Raw genomic sequence first — 26,678 nt, 5'->3', positions numbered from 1 at the left:
CTGCAGCTCCGAGAAGGAGCTTTGTCCTTGAAGGCGGGGCTAAGTCCACCCAGACGTTTTTGGACTAGCTGACTGGTTGCCATGGAGATTAAAGGATTTCTCAAACATGCAAGAAAGAATCGAAGCAACACTGCAGGTAGATTTGTGATGAGTGTATAACATTATGATACCACGTAAACGATTTTTTAAAAGTTGATTTTACATAATACTGTCCCTTTAAACCGTACAGGAAGACGGCTCTGTTTTACATTTGGGGGAAGAAAGGAGTGTGTTTGTAGAGTGAAGTGGCAGCTGCGCGTCCTGGGCCAGCTCCTCCTGACTGCGCATTGCCAACAGTCCGGAGGCTGAGGTTTGTGTGGACAAGGCTCCACTGCTCCCAGCTGCCAGAGGAGGACCTTGAAAGAGGTAGAGCCGAGTTTTCCCTGTGCAGTCTCTCTCTCTCTTTTTCTGGAAAGCCTCAAACTGGAATTCTTTCTCTCCTTCATTCATCAGGAAGTTTTTCTCTCTCTCTCTCTGTGGAAACAGACAATGCCGGAGGATTAGGGAGAAGTTCGGCATTTAATCGACGTCTAAAACGTCTCTCTCGGAGGGTTGAGCAGCTTTCTTCTTTGGCTATGAGTTGTTTGGCGACATTTCCCCTGTTATCAGTGGGACCCCGCGTGTTTCTGGGATGAACTGGTGGATTTAAAGTTTACGCACAGCCCGTTCGGCCTGTTTTCGTGCGGTTCGGTTTCCTCCCGCAGCGGAGGGCACGCTCTGAAAGCGATCCCTCTGAACAACTGCGCGTCCTGTCCTCTGTCTGTCTTCATCTGGAGTTAATAAGACACCAAATGTTGTGAGGAAACTACTGAACATCACCGAAGCTCCGCTGCGGGATCTTTTTCTTCTTCTTCTCCCTTTTTCCCCCCTTTTGGGTGGGTTTGTTTTACTCGAAGGATCCACAATGAGGGCGTTTGTTTGTGTCAGTTTGGCTCTGATTTATTTGATCACCTGGACCGAAGGCGACAAACAAACTCATCTGAAGAGAGTGCCTCTCCGCCGACGCGTAAAGACGGGACGTGCCCAGCAGCGCGCAACCGACAAGGGGGGCTTCGTCGGGCGTCTGCGCCCGGAATTTGGATCCGCGATCACTTCACAGAGCTCAACGGGTGGCGCAAACGTACAGTCTGATGAGGGGGCCCGAGTTCCCGTCAGGACATGGGCGTCGAAGGACAGAAGAGCGGGAGGTGGGGGGTTGTCGCCACGGAGAGGGGGCTCCGGGCAGATCGGCTTGCCGCAGCGGTCGGACATGCTGCAGGATGAGGGCACTCCGGGAGCGAGGGCCAGGATCTCCAGGATGCCCAACAGGGCGGCGTCACCCAACCTGCTGGCGAGCTTCGCGGGGAAGAACCGGGTTCTGGTGATCTCAGCGCCCCACGAGTCCGACGGCTACTACCGGCTCATGATGTCTCTGCTGAAGGCGGACGTCTACTGCGAGCTGGCCGAGAGGCACGTCCACCAGATCGTGATGTTCCATCAGGAGGGCGAGGTGGGGGGCAAGGTGAGGAGGATCACCGCCGAGGGGAAGGTCCTGCAGGAGCCGCTGGACACGGCGCTCGTCCCCAGGCTCATGAGCTTCCTCAAACTGGAGAAGGGTAAGGTGTGAAAGGTCGATGCAGCACCTGGAAGTGTTGACTTTACAGATGTGCAATGCCCGGAGAAAGTAGCCTATTTGTGTCGCTGGAACTTTATAACATTATTTTCACGGTACAACCACGGAGTTCAAAAGCATATTTTATACAATACGATGGCCACTTGTAGGTAGAAAAAAGTGGGGAATAAACTTCCCCCAGAATTTCATGTACATTTTTTTATATGGCTCTTGTCTAACATTTTCTAGAAAAGGCAAGGAAAGTTCTCTGCTCCAAAAGTGGAAGATTTGCGAAAAAAAAAATCCTCAGAAATTTGAGATAAATCTGAGAAAGTTTCCTAGAAAAAACTTGGACACTTCGTAAAAGTTATTCAAAAGTCGAAGACTTTCGAATAATCTAAATATTTCGGCGAATTTTCCCCCCCTAGCAAATTCCGACTTTTGAAAGTCAGAAATTTCCACTTTTTTTCTAGCTAATTTAGGACTTTACTAGCTTAAAAGAGGGATCTTTTTTGGCGGAAATTTAGTTCTTTTTTTCTCCATCTAAAAAGTGTTTCCATTGCAGTTTTTGTGCACGACTGAAAAAAACCCACCTAATCAAAAGACGTGTGTTTTGTTGCTGTTGTTTTTAATTGGGGTGTTTCCATTATTTTTGCTATTTTATTTTCACATTTCCAATCCATGCAATTTTATGGTCAATGGGTCAATTAGATTAAAACACATGGTTACTGCTTAATAAGTGCTTTATGCAGACACTGTTTTGTAGTCAGTGATATTTAGGGTGGTGAGAGTAAACAGGAAATATCAATGAGGGCCACACATTTCCTCTTTACTTTATTCTACTTTTCTTTGACCTGCAGGTAAGTTTGGAATGGTGCTACTGAAGAAAACCCTGCAGGTGGAGGAGAAGTACCCCTACCCGGTGAGACTGGAGGCCGTGTATGAGGTCATTGACCAGTCGCCCATGAGGAAGGTGGAGAAGCTACGTCAGAAGGGCTTTGTCCAGAAGTGCAAAGCAGCAGGTGTGGAGGGTCAGGTGGAGGACGTCACACAGACAGGCAAGTCCACACTTTTTAGACTTCTTAGTCTTCAAGATTAAGCTTTCACAAGCCAATCCAAAAGATCCTGCATTAGGTGACCAGATCTGGGGGTTCTCGTCTAAACATGACCGTATCTGCAGTCTGACTCGTATTAGAAGGGTTACAACAACTGAATCGCTCTAAGGTCATTAAAAAAACAATTCCACAGCTGCAACAAATATTGGCATGTTTGGGTCACCAAAAATATGCCAACGCTCGTTTGGGAGGTATGCCAGAAGAGTTTCATGTCCCAGCATTACAAATGTGCAAAGTTTTGCTGATCAGATGAGACCAACATTTCTGGTTTTTAGTAAACGACCAGGCTGAATTGGTGTAAGACCAAGGAAGAATGTGTGGAAAAGCATTTACCTGCTGTGAAGTATGATGGAGGATCTGTGAGGATTTGTCTTTTGGCAAACACCAGGTAGAGCCATGAGCCGCTCTACCGTCCAGACCTGATTGGTGGACTGCTGCAGAGATGGTTGTCCTTCTGGAAGGTTCTCCTCTCTTCACAGAGGAATGACGGAGCTCCGACAAAGTGACCATTGGGCTCCTGGTCACCGCCCTCACTAAGACCTAGTTATTATTGTCACCGATGACGGTGAGCAGTGCATAAACGAGCCTGATTGGCAGTATTAAGACCCTTCTCCTGACTCTGATTGGTTGTTTTTGACCGAGAGCGGTGTATGTCTTCAGATGACTATATTAGCACTGGGAGGATATGGAGGAGCTCTTGCTCTTTTCACATTTCATACCACACAGTCATCGCATGGTAACAGTTTTAAGAAATGCGTAAAAAAATCTATTTTTGTAAAAGTTCCATACCTGCTCTAAGCTGTAGAAACGTCTCCGGGAAGATCAGTGGAAAGAGCTTCATTTTGAGCTTCACCGAGGTGTTAAGCAAAGGCTGTGAATGTTTATGTAAATTAAATATTTTTTTCTGTTTTTAATACATTTTTCAAAGAACTCAAAAACTTTCTTTTTACATGATCATCATTGGGTAAATATTTTAATACAATATTGTTTTTGGGTTTTTTTTAGAATATTTTTACAACTTTTTTTACATGTTTGAAAATGTTTACAATTTTTGCAACTTTTCACACATGAAATGTGTACAGTGAATACTAAAGCTGATCGGTTTATCTGTCGAATAGCTCCTGATCCTCCTGTAGAGAGAAAACCAATGAAGAAGTTCCCCAGAAAGCCCACAAGGGTCTCAACCACAGCTGCTACGACCACCACCACCACCACCACCACACGGCCCATGACAGCACCAACACCAACCACGACCAGACCCACAACTACCACCACCACCACCACGACCAAAGCTACAACCAGGAGAACCACCACCACCACGAGAAGACCCACCACCACCCAGAGACCGACCAGAGCCCAGACTACAGCCATGTGGCTCCCGCCTTCCAGAACAACAGCTGTTCCTTACGATGACAACCACAGCGAGAGGTACCCGGCTAAAACCACCCCGACCGGAGACAATCGCACCGACAAGGACAACAGAGACTCTCACGGCCACAAGCTGGTGCCTGTTTCACACAAACCCACCAAGACGAAGTCCGCCAAGAAGAACGAGGCAGAGAAGGTAACGCTGCCGTTGCTAACTGTTAGCAACAGTTTAATTGTCCCGTGTTCCTTACGCCTCTCTTCGGGTTCGTAATCTCATTTTGTACTAAGAGTTACAAGTTTGTCCTTTTACCCCTCTGTTCATCCAGGCACTTGAACCATTAACTGCAGTTTTCTTTCTATCTTTACACCGTATTAGAAATTATTATGCAAGTGATATTTTCTCAGATTTTCTTAAATGGTCAATGCAAATGATGGTCAGTATAATTTTCAAGTCATGAACTATTACAGTATAAATCAAATTTTACTGAACAAAGCTCCCCATGCGAACAGTAGTTTTTTCAAAAATAAAAAACTCAAAATTATTCCAAATTATTATGCACAGCAGATTTTCTAAACATTTTATGGATTATAAAGAACTGCAAACGGTCATTCTTTGAATGTGCAGCATTAAGTGGTCACATGTACTAAAATCAAAAGTTATTTCAATCAAAAACATCTTAACAGACCAAGTAACATGTTAACATAGAACCTTCTTTGATATCACAGCACAATTCTTGATCCATTGAACTTGTGAGTTTGTGGAAAGTTTCTGCTTGAATTTCTTTGCAGGATGTCAGAAAACCTTCCCAGAGCTTCTGTTTTGATATGAACTGCATTCCACCCTCTGATCTTCTGCTTGAGGAAACTCCAAAGGTTCTCAATAGGGTTGAGGTCAGAGGTCAGAGGAGGATGGTGACCACACCATGAGTTTCTGCCCTTTTATGCCCATAGCAGCCAATGACACAGTGGTATTCCTTGCAGCATGAGATGGTGCATTGTCATGATGAAGATGATTTTGCTACTGAAGGTTCAGCTCTTCTTTCTGAACCATGAAAGAAAGTGATCAGTCAGAAAGTCCATCTACTTTGCTGAGGTCATTTTCACACCTTCAGGGACTCTGAAGGGGCCGACCAATGATTCTCTCCTCATGATTTCAGCCCATAAAATGACTCCACCACCTCCTTGCTGACGTCACAGTCGTGTTAAAATCGGATGTGGTGGCCATCTACCACCAATCCACTACTGCGTCCATCAGGACCATCCAGGGTTGCACAGCGGTCATCAGTGAACAAGTCTGTTTGAAAATTAATCTTCATGTACGTCTGGGCCCACTGAGACCGTTTCTGCTTGTGAGCTCTGGTTAGGGGCCCAATAGTAGGTTCATGCACCTAAGCCTCTGGAGGATCCTCCACCTTGAGGTTCCAGAGGCTCCAGCAGCTTCAAATAACTGTTTGCTGCTTTGTAAGAGCATTTTAACAGCTGCTCTCTTAATCTGATGAATTTGTCTAACAGAAACCTTCCTCATTTTGCCTTTATCTGTACAAACCCATCTTTGTTCTGAATCAGCCACAAATCTCTTCACAGAACGATAACGCTTCAGTTTTGTTAAATATCTAATGTTTTCATACCTTGTTATTCGGCACTACACTATCTGATAATTTTCATCAGCAGAGAGATTCTTTCTCTTTCCCATATTGCTTGAAACCTGTGGCCTGCTTAATAATGTGGAACATCCTTCTTAAGTAGATTTCCTTTAATAGACCTCACCAGACAAACTAATCAACCAGCTCTCTGAAATTAATTAGAGTGATTTAAAGAGCCTTGACACACAATACCATCTATAAACTTAATAGCACAACAAAAAAATTTATCTTTATGACACTTTAATCCAATTTGCATAATAATTTGGAACACGGTGTATACATTATGGAGATAGTTATTAAACATGCGCAAAACTCGTGTTTGTATTTTCTAAAAACAATGGTGATACACATTGCTTTAATTTATTTTCTATCAATTCAAATAGACTTCTAACAGTGTAGTAGTCTCTGTTTGTCTACGGAAACGCATTGCTATCACGCAGAAATTGTTTTTTTTTCGAGCTCTATCACGTTTTAACAAGATACGTATCACGTTATAACGTGATAGCGCTTGAAATTTGTTTTTCCTGCATGATAGCAATTCGCTTCGGTAGTTTGTCAGGTTTGTGCTGTCATAAAAAAAACCTCTGATGTAGCACAAAAACGAGAAACTGTTGTTGGCCTTTTTGTCAAAACAAAATAAGCTTAAATTCACTTCCAAAACTAATTTAATAACCATGTGATTAAGTACCTGTGTTGAGTCAGTAAGTGATGGTAGTAGAAACAGACGTTAGCATCCAATTCCATTCCATCATGGAAAAATGATACAACACACATGTGCATAGATTTATTGCTATATGTGATTGTTTTAATTTGTTGTGGGTTTTTTCTATTACATACTGTAGATATACGGACATAAATATATGCTCAAATATAGACATACGTACAAAAAGACTCTCCCTTTCTTCATTCAAAGAAGCTATTTTGTATTTTATGGAAAGAATTTGAGCCCAAAGAGCCAAAATGAGCCTGTTTTCCATGGAACAAGGCAGTCTGCTGCAAATTTATATGCAGCTTTTCAGCAATCAATTGAGCATAACATTACAACCATCTGCTTAACAGTGAGTTGATGCAGCTTATACTAGCAAAACGACTCTGACCTGTTGCGGTATAACCTCCACTAAACCCCTGAAGGTGGTTTTGGAGCAAATCCTTCCTTGGATTCAACTTGTTTGACCAGAGAATCCCACAGATGCGTGATTGGATTGAGATTTGCCAATTGATAAACATCCCAGTTTCCTCAGCTGCTTCCACTGGGTCACCCACTGACCGTAGGCAGCCTTTTAAAGTTACCGAGGACATATTCAGACCATTAAGGTAATGTGAATAAATAGAACGTGATCAGATCTACTTGATCCGCTACGTTGGCTATCGTCACTATCCATGGTTTGCTCAAGTTCTGGCCTGACTTTTGATTTTTCAACCTCAACCTGGGTAAATTATCGTTATGGTTATCGTCATGGTAACAGCATGATTCCGTCTACAGGTGCCACCTAAAGACTACGAGGACAACTACGAACCCGGCCAGCCGATTCCGAGCGACCCAGAGGAGACGGAATCTGTCCCGGATGCCAGTCCGACCAAAAAAGTCAAAAGTAAACACGATAAGAAGAAGAGAAAGAATGGCATTAAAAACATCAAGAAACCTGACAGGAGAGGAGAGAAACCCCGGAAAGAGGAGAAGAGGAAAAATGTAAGGAAGCTGACAAAGTACCCAGAAAAGCAGGAATACCCGAAACCCACAAAGAAGCCAACGCCCCCTCTCAAGGGCGCCCTGGCCTCCTTCCTGGACTACTTTGAGAACAGGAGGCGGCTGCTGGTGAGAGCATGACGCAACATTTACAGTCCAGTAATAGTACATTACCTCCCCTTCAGGCCCTAATGACAGGGGAACATATTGCACATACTGTAGATATTACTCTATGTCCATCAACATATTGCTACCTTCCATGTATCTTTTTTCAACATCTTTGGGCCTTCTCTGTTTGGTTTATCGTATCGTTCATTACAGTTAACACCCACTGCTGTTGTCCTATTTGCCAAGAGAAAACAAAATAAGCTTAAATTGACTTCCAAAATTAATTTCATAACCATGAGTAGCCCTGTGATTAAGCACCTGTGCTGAGTCAGTAAGTGACGGCTGAAGAAGTCGCCGCTAGCAGAAACAGACGTTAGCATCCACTGACCATGGGCATGACGGCCATTTGGAGTTTGAGCTGTCAAGCTTTTATTTGAGCTGTTCTTTCACTCTGAGTGGAAAAATGATACAACACACAAGTTTATGGGTTTATTGCAATATGCAATTGTTTAAATTTGTTGCAGGTTTCCTTTTATTATACCTAGGCTAATGTATGGATATACTCAAATACAGACATACTCCAGCTAATAGTTACATGGGCGGTACTCTGTGAAATCGACTTTTTTGAGCTGTATCTCATGTCATAATGTTACTCCCTCATCAAAAACAGACCTGGAGTGTTGATTTGATCTTTTCAAGCATATTGGAGAAATCCTCTAATCTCCCATGGCAACCATTCATCTGTGGTAAACGTCTGGTTGGACCTAGCTCCGCCTTCAAGGACCAAGCCTCTCCTCAGAGCTGCAGTTTCCAAGCTTCCACCTCACATAGCAGCTCTCCCCCACTCAGCTCCTTCAGACTAGCCAGCAGCAATTAGCAAACACCTGGTGGAACCCAGCATCTGCTGAGCTCAGTACAGGAGCTACAGTACTTCTCAATGAAAAGATGGTAAAAACATTGTTAAAGGGTTAATAGAGGAGCCATGTTGTGATGACTTCCTCAGGGCGGACTTTCTTAAAGAGGCAGAGGCCCCATTTCAAGGAGTTCAATAACAGTACATTTTTAAAGTCAAATTTTTAAGTCAAGAACTGAAGACAACATAGTTATGAAATGGGACAACATGGCTGGAAAATACACAATACTTTCCTTTTAAATGTGCTGATCTGGTCAAATAAATCTTCCCTTCATGTTTTAACATTAGACAAAAATAACAACAGATATATAGTAAGATTGCAAAAAGCAACAAATCAGCCTCAGTTTAAAGAAATTCAACAAACAGTTGGGAAACATCCTCAGTAGCTCTTTTCTCAAAACACTTCAAGGTTGGATGTAGAAGCCTTTTTGTCATCTTTTAGTATTTTATGAAAGCACCAGAGTGATGAGCGTAGCGTAGCAGTATGAGAGCAAGTTAGGTTGAGAAAGTGACTTAGAGGTGATATATGATTTGTGTTTTAATAATTTAAGATTGACGTGTTTAGGCCTGTCACGATAGCAAATTTTGCTGAACGATTAATTGTCTCAAAAATTATTGCGATAAACGATAATATTGTTTGAAGACCTTTTTACACTGATTTAATGGAAATTACGTAATAATCCATGCGATTTCCTGCCAAAGATAGATACACTTTATTTTCAAAAGAATACTAAACACTGGAACTGATAAACAAAATAAACAAAAAAACCAAAAACAAAAATAAAATGGATTCTCAGTCTCCATTAATAAAAAATGTACTTGAATAAAAACTAAACAACATAAAGCCAAAGTGGAAATAAATACTGCATTCAACCAAAAGTGCAGATGATGAAGTCTGTATATTATGCTGCCCTTCAGTAATAATTAGATTTAAATAGAGAAGATGGGCACATCGACTACCTGATGCAATAATTCACACTACATGATTTTTTGCTCCTATTTTTCCTCTTAGGACAATCTTAGAACGTTGATCTTTCTAAGATTGTTGCTTGCGATTTCGTAACCGATCATCCTGTATTGTGTGGTGTGTTACGGTAGATCGTCGTTGCCGCTCCGATCTAAATCAGGGTTTTTCCCCGACTGGGAGCTTAACGCAGCCTGTTGAATGTAACAGGTAGCCAATCAGAAAGCGTGGATTCTCCTCCGGGCTTTCTGAGGGGAAATTACGGAGGGGAATCCCAAACAGCTGACACGGCGCAACCCGAAGTCCAGCGGACATTGGAGATGATATGTGGAAACAACATTAATGTTTATTCAACATGCAAAGAATATAGAAATGACAAGGGGAGGAGTTGGAGCGAAATTGCTACCGCAGTTGATAAACCCGGTAACTTTTCAGCTGTTCTTCGTTAACGTGACGTAAATAGGTTATAATGATTTTCATTCGTCAGAACTGACACTAGCCACATGCATTGCAGGTAGATTGATTAATGCCTGGTTTTAAAATTAGTTCACTGGACTTGTAGCCATTATTTTGTGCCCATTGTTGGACACCACACAGCAGGAACGAACCCGATGGAACCGTTATACCTAGGATTTCTGTCGGCTAATGTGTGGTCTGTCAGGTTTTAAAAATGGGCCGACAATCGGCCGACAGCTCTAAGATTGTGCAGTGTGCGCTGGGCTTTACACTGAGGAAATGAGGAAGGGGGAGTCTATGGAGAGCACCGGAGTTTAGCCTTTTTTCATTCAGTGTCATTAACAGAAAGAGAAAAAGGCTGGAAGAGACGATAATGCCGATAATTAAAATTAGGTTGATAGTTTTAATTTATCGTACGATTAATTGATTTATCATTTATCGCAAAATGAAAATACTTTAACTGCAGGAAAAAAACAATGCTTTTCCCAAAAATGAACAAATGTAAAATGGACTGCTTTCACCTGCAATTCCCATCAAATCAACAGTTTCAATCAATCAATCAATCAATCAAGGTTATTTGTTTAGCACATTTCAGCAGCAAGGTACTTTTAAAATGCTTTACATCACGAAAATATAGAAACATCATAAGCACAACATACTGCCAACAATTGTGAAAACCTTTAAGGAAGATTAATGTTTTCAGTCAGACCTGAGAAGATCAGTTCGACTAAAGATAAACAAGTGGATAAGTTTCTCTAGACCTTGCTAGGACATTAGTCCTTTAATCCTAGAAATGTTCTTCAGGTGATAGAAGGCCGACTTTGTGACTGCCTTTATGTTTCTCTGAAGGTTCAGTTCTGTGTCCATCACCACATCCAGATTTCAGGCCCGCTAACTATTTTCTGCCGACTTCAGTTTTGTTTTAAACCGTTTTGCAGTTCACAGATTTAACCTGCCACAATTTTACTGTTTTCCACTGTTGAATATGCAAATACTTGTTTTTACAGTGTAATTACATTTTACTGACCGCGGGGGAGCAGGAAACACCTCTGGGCGTCATGGGGATCAGATTATCCACTCTTTTGCACTTCTGAAGTTCTAAAGCTTCACAGTTGCTCCAGTTTGTCCATAAATCCTCCTGCTTCAGCCCGGGCTGCACAGCAGAGTGCTAGCAGACTACATGTCTCCGTTTGGTAGCCAGTACGGATTCCTTAAGGCAGCCCTGCTCTCAGCAGGGTGGGAAAACGTTCTCCCACTTCATACAGGTTAATGTAAGCATCTCCTCTGCAGCACAGGCTGCATGTGTGTTTTATGGCACGTATATGTTACCCTAACCTAATCTGTCCCTCCCTCCCTCCAGCTGATCACCTCCCCCAGTGAGGAGAACAGAATGTATGTCCAGCAGAGGGACGAGTACCTGGAGTCGGTGTGTGAGATGGCCATCAGGAAAGTTTCCATCATCACCATCTTTGGCTCCCTGACCAACTCCACCATGAAGATCGACCACTATCAGATAGGTGAGCTCTTCTAAATGGGATCCTGATTGTAATTAGAGTTAGCTACATTTTGGAGCATTAGCCCTTGTTAATGTGAAATGCAATTTTTTTTCTGTTTGGTAGAGGTTCAAACTGGAACACAGAGGAGTTTTTGACTGTTTTAAAAAAAATATTATTCAACTTGGAAGCAGTGTTGTTTTTAGGCGACCCTACAGATTGCCTGTTTTTCACACCAATCATGTAGGAAGCATCTTTTAGCCCTGATGCAGTCTGTCCAAACTTAAAGAGGCAATATTGGGTTTTCCAAGTATTCCATAACAAAATCAATGAACTACACTGTAAAAGTACAACATCTTACCAATTACTTTTGGTCTAGTTTCTAATACAAATATATTAGTGTACTTGAAATAAGACAAAACTAACTTAAAACTAAGTTTTCAGCAAAATATATGCGCTGATTTTGAGCCAATAATTACTTAATAATGGTGAAAAAGTTCTAGTTCCACTGGTAGATTATTTCACTTATAACCATTTTTGCCATAGTTTAAATGAAAAAATCTGCCAGCGGAACTAGAACTTGTTCATCTCATCAATATGAAGGAATTATTGACTTAAACTCAGTTATTTGTAAGTTAGTTTTATCTTTTTCTATATGTATTAAGATATTTGTGCTAAAAAATAGACCAAATACTTGTCAAGACTCTGTGTTTTTACAGTGTATGACTTAAGAGAAATTTGACTCCTCAATTTAATGCCTTAATATCAGGCCTCTGTCTCTTTAAGAAACTCATGCTCTTTTCAACACTTTGCCTTTAGGAAGTCACCACAGCATCGCTCGTTTATAATCCCTCCCCTGCGACTCCCCCATGCAGCTCCTTCAGACTAGCCAGCAGAAATTAGCAGACACCTGTTGAGCTCATTATAGGAGCTACTTCTCAGTGAAATGCTGGTAAAAATGTTCATGTTGTGAAGACTTCCTGAAGGCAGAGCGTGGGAAAGAGCAGGTGCTTCTTAAAGAGACAGAGCGCCCAATTTCTAGGCGTTAAATTATAAAGTCAAATTTTTATAAGTCATGTTTGATATATACAACATTTTTATAATAACTGAAGGTAACATAGTTACCTGAGCGATCTGTAAAATGGCGCTATGTGGCTGGAAAACACCTTATACTGCCCTTTTAATAATTAGTTGACCTCTGAAGGTAACTACTAGATTTTTCTTCAGGGTACAACTTCTATATTACTTCATGAACTTTAACTAACAGTGTGAGACTTCGGTGGATGGGTTTCTGAAGTTCCGGTATTGCCAGGATGTAACTGTGTCGAGTCCAGAAGTTAGAAGTGAGCCGAGCCAGGCATCAGTGATCCTATCACACCCAAACAGCAGGTATCTGGGTCCTGTGGAGCGAACCAACCAGCTTCCCCATGTCAGAAATCCTTACAGCGGCGTAACTCTAACCGTCATATAAACTATCCCACTTTGTTTTTGAGGTGGAAAACCAATAAAAGCTGGTTTGGAGGGACGTGCTGTGTCACTGGAGCTTGGGAAACCCCAGTCGTCCCAAACCCTCGGAGTCGGTCGCTCTGAGTTTGTTTCACGAGGAGCGAAGCCACTTTATGAGTCTGTCTCTCCTCGTGTCGACGAGGTTTTCATCCAGATGGAATGCGCTCACATCATCCTCCGCCCCCACCACTGATTCAGCTTAGCTGCACTTCCCTCCTTCCACTTCCAGCCCGGAGTGTCCCCGTGTTGTTTTGGAACGGCCGCGTTCTCAAGACTTACATCTGGTCATGCAGCTATTTTTGGAAAGAAAAAAAAAATCACCTTTCAATGTTGTTTTTAAAATGTCAGGATAAAAACCAGACGTAAGGCCTGGTGATCTAACATCTCCTGAGGCCCTATGCTCTAGTTTTTAGTACAAACATCGTAATACGCTTGAAATAAGATGAAACTAACTCACAAGTAATTTTTCAGCAAAATATAGCAGCTGGTTTTAAACCAATAATTTCTTAATATTGATTTTTTTAAAAGTACTTGTTCCACTGGCAGATTAATTCACTCACTCAGGTTATTAGTAAAATAATCTGCCAGTTGAACTGGAACTTTTTCATAAATATTAAATAATTGTTGACTTAAAACAAGCTCCAAGTTTCCCATTACCAATGCGCACAAATCTTTGTAAATATTCTACTAATGTAAAAAAAAGAGGCTAATTTTCTTGCTTCCATTAAATAAGAAACCCAATTAAAATCACGGATATACATCTGTTCATTCAATACGTCATGAAAAAACATGCTGTGCAGTCATCCTCCTTCCACTTCCTGTTGTCTTCTTCATGTTTTCCGCCAGTAGTAACTTCTGGTTGTTGATTAGGTGACTGGTGTGATGCGAAAAAAGTGTTTCTATTGCAGTTATACAAAATACACAAATGCGGCTGAAAAACCACTTCATTGAAACGCAAAAACGTTTTATTGAATAACTTGAGTTTTTTTTTAATTGCCATGTTTCCATTAACCTAATTAATTTTCGGAATTCCATTTCATTCAATCATATGGCCAATGGAACAAAGCTGGTTAGCTAACATTATCTGCATCCAACAGCATTCATTACTCAACTTATATTTTGTTTGTTTGGAAAAACTGCAGATTTTTCACGTGTTTAGTCATGAAGAGCATCCCAGACCATGATCCTCCAAACACTTCCTGTTGTTTTCCTGGATGTTGTGGATCACGTGACTCATTTGATGTGAAAAAAGTGTTTCCATTGCAGTTTTAAGTAAACCAATTTTGATGTGGCCAAAACAAACCACCTCAACCTAATGCTGAAACCTTTTTATCAAAAAAAATAAAAAAAGAGTTTTTTTTTAATGTTTCCATTAAGCGAGTCTATTTTTGAAACGTCACATTACGCCATTATAAAGTCATTTGAAATGCAGCTTATTTCTTGCTGAAAACTTGTCTTATTTCAAGTGTACTTAGATATTTGCTCTAGAAACTAGAGCAGAAATACTTGGTGAGATTTAGTGTTTTGGACACACACACAGCCTGGTCTTTAGGTGTGTGTCCTCTGGACTTCGGTCCAGAGAGTCTGGACTCCTGTTGGGGTTGCTCACTACCCAACAGAGAGAGGCTCAGCCAGTCATCAAAACACGCCGTTCTGTGGTCTGTGTTTCATGTGCACATCTGGGACGGGATGGCTGATTAGAGGCCTGTATTTTACTTCGCAGGCCCGCAGCATGCCAGATGCAGTCCTCTTCATCTAATCCAGACGGATCCCACAGAATGAAAGCCGCTCTCTGTGGAGTTAGCGTGTGATTTACGCCGCAGCCTCCCATCTGGCTGCCCCAGGCAGACACATCCTTTACTGCAACTTTGTTTTAAAGTCAGCAGTGGGAAATGTGCTTTTTTGGGATGTGTCGAAATGCCAAGTCATTTGACATCTTCTGACTGTAATCTGAAAAGTATTGACGCCGCTTTCGCATTTTCAGTTTGCCACAAACTTCGATATATTTAATTGGGATTTCATGTGATGGATGAACACAAAGTGGAACGATGAGTTTTCAAAACTCCCCCACTTTGAAAAATACTGGATACAAAGGAATGTCACACCTTTCAGACTTATCTTTGAAGGTCATTTTGAACTGTGTGCATCTTCTACCTTCAAATTCATAATTTTGCCCAATGTATGTTGCTCCGTCCCATTAAAGTCCAATAAAATTCAGTGAAGTGGCTGTAATGTGGCAAAATGTGAAGAGGAGCGCGTAGGTTTGGAACGTTCTTTGAACACACCGTTTCAGGGTTTCTAATGGCTAAGAAACCCCGGAAACCCACAGCATCTGTCATCTCGTTCTTCAGAGAATGACAAACCCATGAAGGGTCTTCGTCAGGAGGACCTGGTCAACCAGGAGCTGATCACAGAGCTGAGGAAGGAGTTCGGGATGACGTACGATGAGTTCTACATGGTCCTCACGGACACCGACATGAGAGTCAAGGTGAGAACCCGATCTGCTAGGAACCTGCTAGCAGCAGATGGACAGCAGGTTGTTTCCACAGTAACATCATGGAGGATGTTTTCTGTTTAATTCAGTGAATAACTACTCGATGACTTTTGGACCATAATAAATGCAACATTGACCAACACAATGGTCAATGTTGCATTGATGACTGATGATTTTAACGATGGCACTTGAGAAAATTTTACGTCTTATTGGTTTTCACAACTGTTGACTATTTGATGTTTTTTAAATTGTTTTTATGATGTGCAGCACTTTGAACTGCTGCATTGATAAAACGTGCTAAGCAAATAAACTTCACTGATTGATCGATACGTTTAAGTTTGAAGTTGTAACTTGGAAAAGTGAGGACAGTTGTAGATGTGTGAACGTTCTCAGTTCTTCATGTTCGCCACTCGTCTGCCGTCAGCCTCCATTTCCCCGCTTTTCTCTTTGAAGGTGACCTGGCCTCACACTGCCGGCACAGTAGCTCCACTCACACACTGTTTTAATTCACACGGCATGACATTTGCTCAGCAGCTGTGTGTGTGTGTGTGTGTGTGTGTGGGGGGGGGGGGGGGGGGGGGGGGGGGCAGAGTAAACCAGCTGGCTGTTTTTGGACAGACCCATCAAAGAGGCCAGTGTTCGCATCCTCTGCTGACAGAGGCAGAGACAGGGCTGCCTGTGGGCGTGCGAGGGAGACAGAAAGGTGCGAAGGAGAACGGGCCGCGGCGCGAGTTCAGCGAGAGTCGCTCGCATTTTTCTACACGTGTTGTGATTCACCAAATCTTCTGTGTTTTCGTTGCTTCCCAGGAGTTACTGCGAAGAATGTTTGGAAGGTGGCAAAGCTCACTGCAAAGTCACAAACACGCTTCCCAATCAAGCCATGTTTTATTTCATAGATTTGACTTCTGACTTTCTCATGTTTGTCTTCTGTTTTTTTTTAAGCAGCAGTCCTACGAGGTCCCCATCGCCATGAAGGCGGTGTTTGACTACATTGACACCTTCTCCTCCCGAATCCGGGAGATGGAGCAGCAGAAGAGAGACGGAGTCGTCTGTAAGAAAGAGGACAAGCCCCGGTCGCTGGAAAACTTCCTGTCCAGGTGGGATTCGACAACGCAGAGCGCACCGTACAACCATTTTACAGATTCCATCTGTTTTTGAGTCATCTCAGATAAGCTGAGGGGATTCAAAAATAACTTCTCATCAACCATTCATTGGGTGAAAAAGTCTGTCCTAACCAACATGCCACAGTATGAACAAGTAATTACCTCCTAAACTTAAAAGGGCAGTATTTTGTAAAATCTACCTTTTTGCGCTTTACATCATGCTAATTGTTGCTAGGTAGCAGCAATTAGCAAACACCTGGTGGAACATCAGCGGAGCTCTTTATAGGAGCTACTTCTCAGTGAAACTCTAGTAAAAACAAAGTTAAAGGGTTAATAGAGGAGCCATGTTGTGATGTTCCTGAAGGTGGAGTTTCAGAAAGAACAGGAGCTTCTTAAAGAGACAGAGACCCAATTTTATGCCGTTAAATTACAAAGTTATATTTGAGATATTTAGTCTTTTTACAACAACTGAAGGTAGCAATTACTTGATTGATGTCACTCTATATGCTTTGAAAACAAATAAAGATGGCATTTATAGATTATTGCCTGACTTGTTGCTTGCTCACATCATTTAGCCTACTTCATGTTGCCTGAAAGTAGAAGGACCAGTCTGATTGAGATAAAAAAATTTGTATTAACTCAGGTTATCTGTTTGATATAAAACTAGTTTGATGACCTGATATAAGTTTGGCAAATTTATTTATGGCTCTGTTTGTTGTTCTCTAATGCATGGCTAAGAATCAGAAGAGAACTTGTAAAGTTTTTCATTTTGTGAATTTACCAACTAGAAAGAACGTGTATTATGATGATTATTTTTAAAAGATTCGATGGAGGAAATGTTTAATTAAACAGCCGAAGTCCAAGAAGTTCAACTGCCTGGGTGTAAAATCTGGGCAGGAAATCAAAACAAGGGTAGAACAATCATATGTTTTGCCTCTGGTTAGAAGGTGATGCCTGAAAATTGTAGACAACTTTCAAATGACCATGAAAAGATTGATACTAGCTGATCCACAGATATCTCTAAGGCTGAAGAGTCATCTATCGAAGTCTGTGGGGGTAATTCAGTTGTTTGGTTCAGGTGTGTTGCAGCAGCATCTAAAACCAGAAGAATGGTTGGAGGCCCCTGTTTTAGACACTTCTGTGGTAAACTAAGCTTAACAGAACTATTAGCGTGAACTGATCTGCTTGCCCGATATCTGATCTGGTTCCCCGATATCACGAAAGATCAAATTTTTCTTGATATTGCTCCAAGTATTAGAAAAGAAAATGAAGAGACATGATCTCTAAAGCAGAACCCTGAGGCACGCCACAGCCAAGAGGGACACTGCAAGGTAATACTGACCTAGATGGATGCAGAAGCTCTTGTTTGAAACAGAAAACATTCAGACTCTGTGCCTATGACACACACACACACACGCACACAAATCTAGAACTAGATAAAGAATAAAAAATGTTTTGCCACACTGGGAGAATGGAAGAAGAAATTTCAACCATAATAATAAAAACTTTTTTTATGACTGTTCTTGCATCAACTTTAACCTTGTTGATCAATTAATCATCCTGATCCACAGATAAACAAATATAACAAAGAACATTGGTCTAAGAGGTTGAATGTAAGATCCTGAGTGGTCAGATCACGTTGCTCCTGTTTTTTCTCTGAGCAACAAGCGGAACCAGATTTCATAGGTGCTTTGGTCAGAACATGGCAGACAGCAGCCGCCTGTCTGTACGCGTCCTGCACATGTTAAAAGTAGCACAAACCCCTGCAGTTTTTCAAGGCTAAATCTGTCACATGTTTTCGCGAGACGTCTGAAGCAGAAAGGCCGTCTTTTGTTCCCATGGCGACCGTGGAGAACGTTGGTTTCCCGACTGCTGTGATGTGGCAGGTTTTCAGCCATAATTTGGGGTTGTCACCCTTCTGGAAGTAATTGTATGGGAATATGCAGAGTACATGCAGAAACTGCTTGTCTTGGCACCGAGCTTTCACTGCTGCACCAAAGTGCCACTTAGATTCAGGCGGAAATTTCCTTTGATTGCAGGTTCAGATGGAGACGTCGGCTGTTCATCATCTCCGCCCCCAGCGATGAGGAGTGGTCCTATCAGCAGCAGCTGTACGCCCTGAGCAGCCAGGCGTGCAATCTGGGTGAGCCGTCCGAAAGCAACCTGTCGCGTCAGCAAGCTGTGTCTGACCAGTTCGCTCAGCGCTCTGAGGTCAGATGCCGAGTTTATGGTCAAAACAGTCCAAGGAGGAGGAAGAAACAAACAGAATCTCAGAATATAGTTTATATGGAGCTAAATAGGGGCCATAAAGTTTGTTCAAAGGGAAAAATAAATTGAAGCTGAAAAAAAACCAAACTTGAATCTGAAAAGTAGTTTTGAAAAAAAAATTTTCAGTTTCAGGATTTTTTTTTTTAAACATTGAAATCTTTATTTTCAGTTTCATTTTTTCTGTTTCAGAACACTTTTATTCTGTTTCAAAACTTTATAAACTTTATTTTTCAATTTCAAGATTATCTATCGATTTCAAATCTTTTTTTTTTTCCAGTTTTAATTTCTTCTTTCTTTCGAACAAACTTTACGGCCCTAATTTAGCTCCATCCATTTAGCTCCACCTACACAACTGTTCCAGAAGTCAGAAAAAATGCGCACGACGTTACGAGTGTTTGTCAGGCAGTGCACTTCTTTCCTAACTTGAATATGTGGGTAACTATGGCTACATCCACACAGCAGGTCTCGATGCTCAATTCCAATTTTGTGCTGAAATCAGACGGTTTACGTCCCCAGAGCGACTGGCATGTGCAGAAGAGTGTTGACCTTGATTGGCTCTCCATTCTTTGAACTACTGGGCATGCACAACTCATTTATCAGAGCAACGTTGGCTAAAAAAAGGTCAGCTTTTACCAACAGATTGTTGAGAGCCAACGCCTATTTTCATCCGCTTTGGGAACAAAGCATCATCAACAGCTACACAACGGGGAAGAACGTAGTAGCAAGATGGAGCGGCTGCTGTGTGCCTCTCTGTTTTCTGCCATGTTTGTTGTTTCTTTGTCTTCAGTATGACCGGCCCGCAGCGTGACATCACAGTTTACGCTAAAGTACCAGGTATTCCACAGAAACAACTGGAAACAGACTCGGTGTTCTGGAACCTCGTTCTTCCGGTGGAAACCTGCGACAGTGGTTTAAAAAGCCCCAAAGTGTGGAAGCTAACTCCTCACGCATTCTGTGTTCTCTGAGAATAACCACAAAAAATTCAAAACGGAGGCTAGTTTCCAACAAAAAGAAACAAAAAGGAGATTTTTTTTCTTCCTCATAGATACACTCAGGAATAAATGGACCGCAATTCAAGCACAGTGAAAAAAATCTGCTACTGAGCCTCCATATTCTTTTTCTTTTGCAGTTCAGCGCTAACGACTTAGCTAAGTATGTTAGCTAACGTCTTTTTTTCCCCGCCTCCCTGAGATTTACCTGAAGATTCTGAGCCATTTTGAAATGAGATATAAAAAAGATAATTTTGTCTCCTAGTCATAAACCAATGGACTGCAGTGAATCAACACCAACAAAGAGTTTTTTATTTAGTTTTCCGCCACGTTTGCTAGCTGTCAGCGTTTCCAGCTCCTGTGTACGATCTGCGCATTCAGAGGAAGAGAAAATTCAAAGCCGAGATTAAATTCAAACTGGAAACAAAGATTTATCTTTTATTTTCTTCCATGGATACACTCACATTTACAGCAATATAGTCACAACACTTGGCATTGCTTCAATCTGTCTTTTCTTTACTGCATTCCTTCGTAGCACGCAACAATAAGTTGTTAAAAATGCTAAAATTTATGGGCATGTCTAAAGTTTTGCAAGCTCATCTATCTACTTCAATAAAAACAATGAGGTTATTTATTAAATCCAAATGGTGAAACTTAATCAAAAACACTTTTTTGCTTCCTGGTATGATTTACCTCATGCAGCGATGTGTGTGGTCACACTCTACCAAAGCGTTATGGATTTTTATAAATACACAAATAAATTCCTCATGTGTGAGAAATGAATGACAAACTTTTTCTGTTTGCTGTAAATCTCAGTTATGAAGCCCATATTTCTGGTGGATGGGTGGAGCGTGTGTGCGTGGGGGCGTGTGTGTGTGTGTTAACGTATTCGCTCGCAAAAAGATCCCAGATGATGAAATTGACACCAAGCTGTTCTCTTCTTTTCTCTCTCTAATGCTTACAAGTCTTTTTTTCTTTCTCCCTTCCTCTGGCAGGAGTCCTGTCCAGAACGCCCGTTGCTCAACCTTTCCACTGCTGTTTAAAAGTTATTACTGCCGTTTATGTCAAACCTTTGTGAACGTGAACAATCTTGACGGGTCTGACAGGAATATGGCTGATAAATGTAAACCGGACAGACCCTTGGATAGCTCCACTGGTCTGTAAAAACAGATTTTCAGGGTTTCACATCCTGGTCGCTTCAACTCTTAGGAAAATTTAAGAGTGGTGTCATTAACCCACAACTTTCTCTTTTTTTATTATTACTGATACATAAGTGGAGTCAGAACATCGATTATTATATCACTTTTATTACTTTTACTACTGTTAATTTTTAGGACCATCCAAACAGCACTCCTACACAACTTGAAGAATTTAACCTTATAACCAGCGATCAGACCCAACGTGACGCTTATTGCTGGTAGATTTTATTTCTTATGTTACCATGGCAATAACTTCTTTCGGTAGAGTATCAGCAGATGACAGCTAATGGGTGAGTATCACTAATATGGTGGGTATAAAACATCCTGCCGCTCATTTTCGCACCTGTAAAAATAGACTAAAACTTCATAATGAAGAATTTAGGACTGCAGCTAACAATTACTCTAGTTATTGATTAATCTATCAAATATTTGGACAAATAATTGATTAATCAAAGATGGAGAAAAATCAGCACATTCTCAGTGTAGGTCATTTAAGTTTTTCATACAATATTTGAAATATATTAAAAGATCATTCCAATTGGTGCATTTTTATGGTGAACAGAAACTAAAGAAAAGGGTATTAATGGCTGGACGGTAAACGTTGCAGACTCTTGGTCAAGGCTGTCTGCTAAGATTTAAAGAACAATTCCATGTTTCTAACAAACGAAGACGTGAAGAAAGTTCCCTACAGTAGATACTGACTTCTGTAATGCAATAATGTCTGAATGAAACTGTCTTAAAAAAAACAGAATTGTCTGTTTCAAGGTTGTCCTAAGAGTTCAGAGCATTTTCTTCTAGGCTTTGTTGGTCACCCAAAAGAATTAAACAGTGATAGCGTATTGTTGCTTCATGACAATATCACAGAAAAACATGATGTGTGATTAAAGAAAAGTTATCAGCATCTTCCTGCTCAGCTACATCAGGACTTTTTCCTTCCTCGTGTGTTGATCTTTGCCATGTTGGAACCCGGAGCGGTTCTCTTCCCCAGCGCCCCCCCATCCCCCACCCCACCTCCAAACTACCTCCACCTCTCCTGGGAGATTTCATCCTGCTGTTTAGCGATGGCGCTCACCAAGCGAAGCCAGCATTCTCTCGCGGCTCTCCCACTTTAGAGGAAACAATTTGTTGGCAGGATTTTCCAGACCACCTCCGAGTTCTCCTCCCTTCACATAAAGAAGGGAGGTTCGTTCCAGGAACAAACAGCCGGAGAGCCGTCGGTTCGCATCAGCAGAAAGGCGGATGAACGTGACACAGATGGATGCAGCTTCTCCCTCACCTTATGTTGCATTTATTGTGTTTACCGTGATGTTTCAGGTCTGAGGCACATCGCCATCCTGAAGCTGGTCGGTACGGAGCTGCCAGACATGGGCGGAGTCCTGGAACTTTATCCCATCAATGGTAAGAGCTTTATTGTTTAAAATGACATTTTCATAACAGCATGGTCCTCACATGCTTTTGTTATTGCAGGATATGGCAAAGTACAATCATCATCCACAGAAACTAATAAAGATACGAGAAAATTCATACCATTTGACAGAAACTCACTCAGTTGCTAACACAAATCATTTTTGCAGAAATAATACATTTCTGTAATAATTTAATAAATGTTTCAGTGGGCTGTTGAAACACCAAATTGAGTGTGGCAAACGGCCGAATATTGCATATTGGAATAAGCAGGGATTATACTGAACAACAATCACAGAAAAATATTTAGGAATAACTTTCCTAAATATCGGGCTTTTGAGGTTTTATACCAAAAGCCAGTCAGATTTCATCATTGTAATATTTCTGCTAAATTTGTTACTCTAGGCTTTTCCGATTGTATAGATTTAATTGTTCTTAAATTGATCTTCAAATGCTTAAATGGACTTGAACTCAAACCATTAAGCAGCTGTATACAGAAGCTGCAGGGCTACGGCGGATCTCCCAGAGTGGCTTTAAGCAGAAACTTGCTTAAAGCCACTCTGAGCAAAAGCTTTTTTTTTTTTTTGCTCAAAGTTTTCTCTCTGTGAGAGGATCCACAATTTGGAGCTCAATTTGGATGGAGCTTCATCTCTTTGATAGCTGGTCTCACATTCATCTCTACAATACTTCAGTTCTAAAAGAGTTTATGAGAATAGTTGACGACCCCCTGCTGGGAGGCCGACAGTCTAATAATTGAAGCTCGCACCACATTAGGGATGACTCTGGATCTGACTTTCATTCCCAGAGTTTTGTTGTCTTTTTTTTGAGAGAGAGAGAGAGAGAGAGAGAGAGAGAGAGAATGGGTGAAATGTAGCTCAAAAGCACATTGAGAGAGCAGTAATTCTGGAAAAGTGCAGTATGTTTTATATACAGGAGCTCTCAGTTGATTCATTAGAAACTTCAGATTTAAGGCAACACAACTGGAAAAGGTTTTCAAGTTAAATGTGAGATTCTCTGTAGGATAATGATAATGATACCAAACACAGAACCAGATCTGCCACAGAACGTTTTGACTTAAATCGATAATTAGTGAACGTGTACCTTGGCGTGGGGCCAGTAGTGTCTGATAAACTGATTCCAGATGGTCTGGAGGAGAAACCGGCCCTGAACGGGCCACACTTGATCCACACCATTACTCTCAGTTAGCGCACACTGGATGAGCCACACTGATGGGCTCCAAGACAGAACAGATCAGTGGAACAAAACTGAGAGGGTACAAAGTGCTACTACTGCTTTTAAACCGTTTGAGAACATGAGTCAAACTCATGGCGTGGGGCCCAAAGATGGCCATTCAAAGCTTTTTATGTGACCCTCTGGAGTCCAGAGGGTCACATAAATAGCAAAGAATTCAAGATAGCAGATGTCTGCTTAAATATTACTGTATCAATCAAACCAAAGCACTTTTCCTGTTTTTTGCGATTACACGATCACGCAAATTGACGCAAAATCAACAAACCGACTCACTTTTTCGCACTAACCATACTTGTGAGTTTATTACAACTTTTCCACGATGGTGAAAAACACTTGGTTTAAGTGATGCTAACTCCCACCTGTGGGTGGCAGTATATCTTGCTTCTACTAAACTGCTTCCTCAGCTTTAATTGATTCCAAGTTATAGTAAACGATTGATGATGATGAAAAAGTCACATGTACTGCCATGCATAAGGACTAATATCACAAAATTTCTTGCAAATATTTCTAAATTAGCTTCACAAAATCAGTTATTTTAATTCAAAAAAATCTGAAACAATAATGAAATCCTGGAGGGGCTCACTGTGAAAAGATGTTCAATATAATTTAATTTTAAGAAGTACTAATAGAAAGCAGACACAGCTGTTTATTAATATTTTAGCAGTTTGTTAATGGGTTTTATCAATGTCGTTTTGTTTTAGAAAGTGGCTCTAATGTGATTTAGCTAAGATAAATAGACGTTTGGGTCTTTTGGCTCTAAGCTAAACATAACTGGCTAATTCCACTTGGTGCAGCAGTGGCTGAGGAAGTAGGAGATCGTCCTGTATGAAGTGGGCTGCTGGTCCAAACTGTCCGCCTCAGTTGACATGTACATGGGCGAGACACCTTACCCGCCTTTCCGGTGGCGCTAATTGAGTAGCTACCTTGCTTCTAGAAAAATCAAAGAATGTTGACGTCATGGTGAAAGTAAATTGCGTTGTCTTACTACAATAGTACACTAAACTTTACACTCTTCATCCCAAAGCACATGCAACAAATGTAGCACGATGTGTCATAAGCGGTACATACATAGCATGTACATGATAGGATTTGTTGCTTTTAGTTTCTCCGCTTCTGACCTCACATAAAGTAGATAACTAGACCAAAATATGTGGCAAGATAGGAAACAGTGTGGCAGCAACTTAAGTTCAAACCAGTCATGCTTCTTCCTAGGCACAATACCAAACAGAGACCCTTGCAAAGGCTGGCATTTCATTTCTATATCTCATTTGTAACCATTATCAGTAGTCAAAATAGCTTGGTTTTAGCTAGCTGTTTCTACAAACGTGAGTCAAGCCTCATGTGAGACATTACAGAGATGGCGGTGGTAGGAGTTTGTCTTGTAAGGAGTTTAGGGGTTCGAGCCCCCAAACTTTTTACAAGACACTACACCCGACTTGCTGGCGGTGCCAATTGAGTAGTAACCTTGCTTTTCCATTTTCAGAGGCCCCGGTGGCATGGCAAACTCATTTCAGTCAGACTGCTCCAGGGAGGCTGTGGCTACTATCCAATGGATTGCCACCATCAGTGTGTGAATGTAGTGTGAAACTCTTTGTAAATGGTCTCTAAAATGCAATTGTAGAGACCATTTACTTTAGGTACTAAAGTCAAAATTTTGCTTGCTGGAGTCCGGGATAAGTTGAAGGTCCAGGGAATGTCAAAGGAATCTGTAAAATCACAAAGGGAAACGCCTGATGCCCACAGTTATAGCCACCCTCAAGAATGAGCTGTGCGATGGTGATATGTTATGTTTCATTTCATACTGTATATTATTGTTTACATAGTTGTTGGTTGTTATTGTCTACTTAGCGATGGGAGTGCAGAGGTTTATGGAAAAGAATTTCCCCTTGGGGATAATAAAGTCTAGAAAATTGTAAGTCTAAAGATAATTATGTCTTTGGACTCTGCTCTGTTGAAAGAAATCCTCCTCTAGATACCGTCTAACTCTCCATTGGATGTTTCCTCTGCTCAGGCAGTGCTACAGTGGAGCGTGAAGGGCTCTCCGCCACCCTGGTGAAGGACATGAGGAACTACTTCCAAATCAGCCCGGAATACTTCTCCATGCTGCTTGTGGGGAAAGACGGCAACGTGAAGTCCTGGTACCCCTCGCCCATGTGGTCCATGGCTATAATCTACGACCTGGTGGACTCCATGCAGCTTCGCAGACAGGAGATGGCCATCCAGCAGTCGCTTGGCATGCGCTGCCCCGAAGACGAGTACGGCGGATACGGCTACCATCAACACGGCTATGAACATGGTTACCAGGAAGGCTATCACCAGGGTTACGGATACTAAGCCGATTAACGTCAATCGAATTACTGGTCCTCTTATATCCTTTCATGAAGTTTTATAGCCATCTTACACACGGTAGTCAGGGACGTAGTCTTTTGAAATATTTTGTAGCACTTAAAAGAAACTCCTGAGCTCCATTCACGTACTCACTTCAATCACGTACAGCACATCGTGCCACCAGGTGCAGGCCGTGAGCTTTTATTCAGTCAGAGGTTGGAGGTTTTTTTGTATTTGTCACTTTCCAGCATCAAGCGTGTATAATCACCTACCACCTTTACTTACTTTGTCGAAGTTACATTTTCATATTTTCAGGACAAATCTTTTTTTTTGTAGATAATGAGCTTGAATATGTATTTATTGGAAATCTGTGGCATCTAAAGTGCAATTACCGACCTTTGTTCAAATCTGTTACATTATTTCCCTTCTGTAAAGTCTACGTTGCTCTACAATGTTCCTATTTATGTTATGCTATCAAATATGATGAATAAAAATGTTTTTACTACTGGTGCAGTAAACTGAATGACTTTTAGAAAACATGTTTTCACTCGCACACAAGATTATGATATTCACCATCACCAACTGTGTGTCCATTGACCATATAATTGCTCAAATTGGAATTATGAAAATAAATTTGTTTAATGTAAACATGTCGAGATGTGCGAATCAACCTCAAGATGAAACCAGATGACCTTGTGAGGACGCTGCCTGAAGCTGGAAAGAGCTTCATTATCCACCGGCAGTGAAATGAATTTTGTC

General features: G+C 41.4%; 1 protein-coding gene across 2 annotated transcripts; it reads left to right on the top strand.

Moving 5' to 3' along the window:
- Positions 1-259: 259 nt before the first annotated feature.
- On the top strand, positions 260-26,424 carry ccdc80 (coiled-coil domain containing 80). 2 transcript variants are annotated; one of them, XM_032567757.1, is made up of 11 exons: positions 260-405; positions 493-1,634; positions 2,491-2,688; positions 3,864-4,309; positions 7,240-7,572; positions 11,245-11,401; positions 15,235-15,371; positions 16,323-16,474; positions 18,520-18,623; positions 22,251-22,334; positions 25,603-26,424. In XM_032567757.1, the coding sequence occupies exons 2-11, from the start codon at positions 944-946 to the stop codon at positions 25,923-25,925; spliced, it is 2,625 nt and encodes an 874-aa protein (XP_032423648.1). In that variant the 5' UTR covers positions 260-405; positions 493-943; the 3' UTR covers positions 25,926-26,424. The 2 variants fall into 2 exon arrangements, with proteins under 2 accessions (XP_032423648.1, XP_032423647.1); XM_032567756.1 differs by having other exon boundaries at positions 260-1,634.
- The last annotated feature ends 254 nt before the right edge of the window (positions 26,425-26,678 follow it).

The sequence above is a fragment of the Xiphophorus hellerii genome, chromosome 7 (genome assembly GCF_003331165.1).
Source record: "Xiphophorus hellerii strain 12219 chromosome 7, Xiphophorus_hellerii-4.1, whole genome shotgun sequence".
Lineage (NCBI taxonomy): Eukaryota > Metazoa > Chordata > Actinopteri > Cyprinodontiformes > Poeciliidae > Xiphophorus > Xiphophorus hellerii.
Note: the sequence above shows the minus strand (reverse complement) of the source record. Positions and strands in the feature narration are given on the sequence as shown.